Source organism: Diaphorina citri, unplaced genomic scaffold (genome assembly GCF_000475195.1).
Source record: "Diaphorina citri unplaced genomic scaffold, Diaci psyllid genome assembly version 1.1 scaffold5802, whole genome shotgun sequence".
NCBI lineage: Eukaryota > Metazoa > Arthropoda > Insecta > Hemiptera > Psyllidae > Diaphorina > Diaphorina citri.
Genome location: NW_007383178.1, coordinates 3,890 through 10,104, shown reverse-complemented (window position 1 = coordinate 10,104; position 6,215 = coordinate 3,890). Strand labels below are relative to the sequence as shown.

The following is a 6,215-nucleotide window of genomic DNA, read 5'->3' as shown; positions in this document are numbered from 1 at the left end:
GTCTGGTGTTTGTTTGAGCTGTAATTTTAACCAGTTTTGTGATTTTTCTGTAGATAAAAATGGGCAAACGAAAGTTTAAGAAAAAGAAGAGTAAAGAGGTTGTAAAAGCTGAGCAGATAGAACAGTTTTTATTGAGCTGTAATTTTAACCAGTTTTGTGATTTTTCTGTAGATAAAAATGGGCAAACGAAAGTTTAAGAAAAAGAAGAGTAAAGAGGTTATAAAGGTGAGCAGATAGAACAGTTTTTGTTTGCAAGTGACATTGAATCCTGTAGTAGTGAAGACAGTAGGTAGTGGGCGAAAGTCCAAGAAAGCTAAGAAAGTTCCTGGGGGTAAGTACCTACCAACCTGTAAAGTTATGTTGTAATTGACCGAAAGTTCAGAAAAAAAAAAAATAATTGTGATATCTACCTAGCAGTCCAAGAAAGCTAAGAAAGTTCCTGGGGGTAAGTACCTACCAACCTGTAAAGTTATGTTGTAATTGACCGAAAGTTCAGATGATGTATATTCTATTAATTTCTCAGATCGGGTGGTATGTCCAACGAGTTGAACAACATCATTTCCAAGGCCACAAACGGAGTGTACGAAGGTGTCGCTATTGGAGGTGACAGATACCCGGGCACCACCTTCATGGACCACATTCTCAGGTACCAGGCAGATCCGGAGGTGAAGATGATCGTCCTGTTGGGGGAGGTTGGAGGAGTGGAGGAGTATGAAGTGTGTGCCGCGCTGAAGGACAAGAGAATCACCAAGCCCCTCGTAGCCTGGTGTATAGGAACCTGCGCTAGTAAGTATCTAATCAAATCATGAATTAATCATAATAATAACAACAACAACAACAACAACTAATTTTTTAGGCTAATGATACCCCCTTAGTCGACACAACCTCCATACATTATGTATTGAGGTTTAGACAAGGGGTAACATCTCCTTATTTCTCTAATAATTTGTTTCAAAATTTATTAGGTATCTATATTATATGAAATAAAGAGATGTAAATGTTAAAAAATAATAATAATAATAATAATGTATAAAAAAAAATATTCAGAAAAACTTTTTTTAAGCCTGAGGGTTAAATACTGTCCCTATTCATGAGGGAAAAAATCAAGCAAGTATTTGGGTGACTGTTTAAATATCTGCTGCTATTCATTTCTAGGTGTATTGAGTCATATCATCAGCCCTTGTAAATCAAAAGCCATGCTTTATATAAATTACAATACTTTCCTTCCTATAGGATAAAGAAAGTAAAAATTAAATGGTTTTTCCTTTTCTTTTGTTCCAGTTATTTCAGACAAGGCAAATGGCCTCCTGATGAGAGACCTCCACAGATACCTACCCAACAAATCATGTTGAAGCTCTTGACTAAATCTGTGCTGACACTTCTATCTCATACAGGCTTTGATGGTTTGTATAAAATAAAGTTTTATTATTATTATTATTTTATTTTTTACTGAACTTAAATAAACTTTCCTTCCCTCTTGGTTTTTGTGACGACAAGACCTTGGCATTTACTTACCATTCCCTCTTGGAATAAAATCCATCACATTGGTCAGCCACCAGCAACAAGAGGAAGAGAGAGAAAAAGTAGCTTGAACTAAATTAGGTTTATTTTGACATTGCAGACACCACAGGCAGTGCTGTCAGTGTTCTCACAGAAGTTGTCGATGATTACTTCACCAAGTTCCTATCCACATTGCGAGATAACACGGATAACTTCTTCACTCCAAGCTCTGACATTGGATTTGTGGTATGTTCGCATGTTCTTTTTCATTAAAACCCTTTTGTCTGGCTGGGGGACGTTAAACAGGGAGTAGACCAGCTTAGTCTGGCTGGGGGACTATAAAGAGGAAGTATACCAGCCTGAATTTCCCTTGCTAAAGAAACAGCAAAGGTTGAGTGCGAAGTGCATCTACACGTAAAATTTGTAGCCAAAACCAAACGTCAGCCCAAAGTAATCACCCTAGTTAGGACTGATTGAGAGGCTGACAAAAAACGCCGACCTCGTCTGCACACGAGAAAAGGCGAAGAAAAAAAAATGACATTAAAACCCTTATCATTCTCTCTGTAGGACCCAATGGAAGCCACATATCAACAGATGGGCATTGGAAGTATCCTAGTCATATCCGACTACTATCAGAACATGGTTATAGGGCAACGTATCCGAGCAAAGAATAGAATCATCGAGCTATATGAAGAGCTGAAAGATTTGTATGATGCGTCCAAGAAATTCAGCTCCTATGCCTCGAATATTGTGCACATACATTCCACAGGCCCTGGGGATAGGTAAGTCTTGAGGTTTTAGCTTAGTTATTATAAGAATATCAAATTATGAATCTTTGTGGTAAAGCAGAAAGCTTTTTAACAACTTTTCATCAATCTTTGTGGTAAAGCAGAGAGCTTTTTCACAACTTTGTGCGTATCACAGTATTACAAGTCTTTCATTTACTCAATCATCAAATCATCATATTTATTATCGCTCGTCTCTTCGACTTGTAATGCCGCCACTGGTCGCTACTCGATGAAAGTAGCTACTCAATTGTCCTCACGAGGCTGAGTGCACCCCGAACTCCGAGCACAGAGTCCGAAAAAACCTCGGCCCCGCCGGGAATCGAACCCGGACCTCCTGCGTGCAAGCCTAGTGTGATACCCACTCGGCCACGGAGGCTACTATTAAAAGAATATAGGTTTTGGCTTAGGAGAATGTTGTCACTTTAGTCCTATCTGGTTTTATTTCAAACGAACAACTTCTCCACCCTTTGTTTATTTTCGGTTTAGGTAGCTTGAAAGATTGCGCATCTTCTTCCTTAAGGTGGATTTTCACCGACGCGATGTTTGCCGCGCGACAGCGACAAAAATCGCATAGTGGAAACGTGTCGCGCGACACGAAAAAAAGTCGTGCGACCATGTAATAGATTAGTTATTGACAAACCACATCAATAATCAACGTAAGCAATTTTGAATTGTACGTTTAAAATACCTAAAGAGAACAACCAATGATATTCTGATTAGCTCACTCTCTTCTTTTTTTTAAGAATAAAAAAGGTGAGTGTTTTACTGCCGTTTTTATTTGGTAGCAATGAAACAACGGTTACATTAGACTCCTGTGGTGCCTCTCATCAGTATAAAATAAATGATGTATATTCTATTAATTTCTCAGATCGGGTGGTATGTCCAACGAGTTGAACAACATCATTTCCAAGGCCACAAACGGAGTGTACGAAGGTGTCGCTATTGGAGGTGACAGATACCCGGGCACCACCTTCATGGACCACATTCTCAGGTACCAGGCAGATCCGGAGGTGAAGATGATCGTCCTGTTGGGGGAGGTTGGAGGAGTGGAGGAGTATGAAGTGTGTGCCGCGCTGAAGGACAAGAGAATCACCAAGCCCCTCGTAGCCTGGTGTATAGGAACCTGCGCTAGTAAGTATCTAATCAAATCATGAATTAATCATAATAATAACAACAACAACAACAACAACTAATTTTTTAGGCTAATGATACCCCCTTAGTCGACACAACCTCCATACATTATGTATTGAGGTTTAGACAAGGGGTAACATCTCCTTATTTCTCTAATAATTTGTTTCAAAATTTATTAGGTATCTATATTATATGAAATAAAGAGATGTAAATGTTAAAAAATAATAATAATAATAATAATGTATAAAAAAAAATATTCAGAAAAACTTTTTTTAAGCCTGAGGGTTAAATACTGTCCCTATTCATGAGGGAAAAAATCAAGCAAGTATTTGGGTGACTGTTTAAATATCTGCTGCTATTCATTTCTAGGTGTATTGAGTCATATCATCAGCCCTTGTAAATCAAAAGCCATGCTTTATATAAATTACAATACTTTCCTTCCTATAGGATAAAGAAAGTAAAAATTAAATGGTTTTTCCTTTTCTTTTGTTCCAGTTATTTCAGACAAGGCAAATGGCCTCCTGATGAGAGACCTCCACAGATACCTACCCAACAAATCATGTTGAAGCTCTTGACTAAATCTGTGCTGACACTTCTATCTCATACAGGCTTTGATGGTTTGTATAAAATAAAGTTTTATTATTATTATTATTTTATTTTTTACTGAACTTAAATAAACTTTCCTTCCCTCTTGGTTTTTGTGACGACAAGACCTTGGCATTTACTTACCATTCCCTCTTGGAATAAAATCCATCACATTGGTCAGCCACCAGCAACAAGAGGAAGAGAGAGAAAAAGTAGCTTGAACTAAATTAGGTTTATTTTGACATTGCAGACACCACAGGCAGTGCTGTCAGTGTTCTCACAGAAGTTGTCGATGATTACTTCACCAAGTTCCTATCCACATTGCGAGATAACACGGATAACTTCTTCACTCCAAGCTCTGACATTGGATTTGTGGTATGTTCACATGTTCTTTTTAGCTAAATTAGGGGTGATTTTTTATGGACTTCATCAAACAAATGACACGAGTTGTAAGAAAACTGTAGACTCTACAAAGTATCACCGAATGTTCAGCCTATTGAGCACTGAAGTTGAGCAAGTTTTGCATGTAGTCGGTAACCAGATAGGTGCAATTATATGCTGCTGGCTTTTTCCAGACCCACTCAGACTGAGTGAGAATAATGTGCAGAGGCAGGAAAAATGTGAATGAAGGGTAAAACCCCTATCACCAAAAACCTTATCAGATCACTTGTGTTTTATACTTCCAATAAGAGAGGGGAGAACAAGCAATCGTGAATGTTTTCTCTGCTTTCCTGATGGGTCAGCCTCTGTAGTATGCAGTGAAAGCCTCTGTAGTCTGCAGTGAAATTCATGGGGTGTGGCACAACAGGAAGCTGGTTCAATCCTCAATCACGGGAGATGATTTTTTTCTTATTTTTTTATGATTTTAAACAGTAAGGAGAAAAATGACATAATAGTCAATCTCAAGCATTAGATAACAACAACAACATAATTTTAAACTCTTTACATATTTATTAAATTTTTGCCTGCCTAGCCTACTAATTTTCTCGGGACGTAGCGGTTTTACGTAATAAGCGCTAGGTTGCGGTTTCGATTCCCGCCGGGGGTGAACTGGAACGGTCAATCTCAATTAAGAACATTAATATTTCTGAAGTTTAAAGTTGCGTGAACATTTATCCAGTATGAACTTTTTCAAGTCGCGTATGAATATCAAACTCCATACCCGGTGAATTAATCATGGGTATGATACACCCTAATAATAATAATGGAGTTTTCAGTAGAAGGTGACAACTGGACGAGGTTAACCAGGGTTTATACCTATGCGACCTGGGAAAACCTGGAAAAGTCATGGAATCTGAAAGTCGGCCAAAAAGTCATGGAAAATCGTGAAAATTCAAAGAAAACCTGGAAAAGTCATGGAATTTGTCACCCGGTCAAAAATTAAAAAGGTTCAAATTAAATATCAAGTTTTCCCGAAAAACGGCCTGCGGCACATTCCCCCCTCATATTCCTTGACGTTCTGCATATTGCATATTTTATTTAAATGAAGGGGTAATCTTACTGATTTTAAAGTACCTCCGCCCCCTAATTTTCTGGAAAAGTCATGGAATTTCATTTCGGGAGGGAAAAGCGTATAAAGTATAAACCCTGTTAACACCGGCCGGAGGCGTTCTCTACGCTCAGTCCTTGATTCCTTAGAGCAAATTATTGTGTGGTCAAATTCTCAAATAAATGAGGATAATGTTCTGTACCTCGGCTGGGATTGAACCCCTGCCCTCCTGTTTACAAGACGCCCTCCTTGACCACTACGCCACCTAGGTAATATCGTTGATTAGTCATTTTCTTTCGTTTTCATCTCTACCAGACAGAATACCCTTTTCAATATTTTTTTTTATCTTAAATTAATAAGGATAAGGGTTTTTATTTTGTGTTACGCGTAAATGCTTGTCATAAATGTCGTTCCTCGCGTAATACACTACTCTAAATTTTATGACTTGACTTGGACTCGAACCACCAACCTCCAGATCAAGAGTCCACCGTGCTAACCACTACACCATTGAGGTTGGTTTGTTTGTTAAATATTAAATTGTCACCATGTTTGTATCACGCCCCTCTTTCATTTCACATGATGGTTTGAATTAATCATGTTGATAGTGATTCGTCACCATTTCTTATCTTATCAATCAGACAGGATGCTTTGTGAGGGCTTCTTGTTCCTTTGGCATAGCATAACGAGATGGTGGTGCAGATATCCAACTTCATATTTCACCT

At 38.3% G+C, this 6,215-nt stretch overlaps 1 protein-coding gene across 1 annotated transcript; it reads left to right on the top strand.

The window, feature by feature from the left end:
• The first annotated feature begins 265 nt into the window (after nucleotides 1-265).
• Nucleotides 266-3,442, top strand: LOC103521723. Its single transcript, XM_026832267.1, has 5 exons — nucleotides 266-331; nucleotides 1,282-1,403; nucleotides 1,622-1,746; nucleotides 2,068-2,282; nucleotides 3,157-3,442. Exons 2-5 carry the CDS (start codon nucleotides 1,346-1,348, stop codon nucleotides 3,440-3,442), a joined length of 684 nt encoding a protein of 227 aa, XP_026688068.1. The 5' UTR covers nucleotides 266-331; nucleotides 1,282-1,345.
• Nucleotides 3,443-6,215: the final 2,773 nt, after the last annotated feature.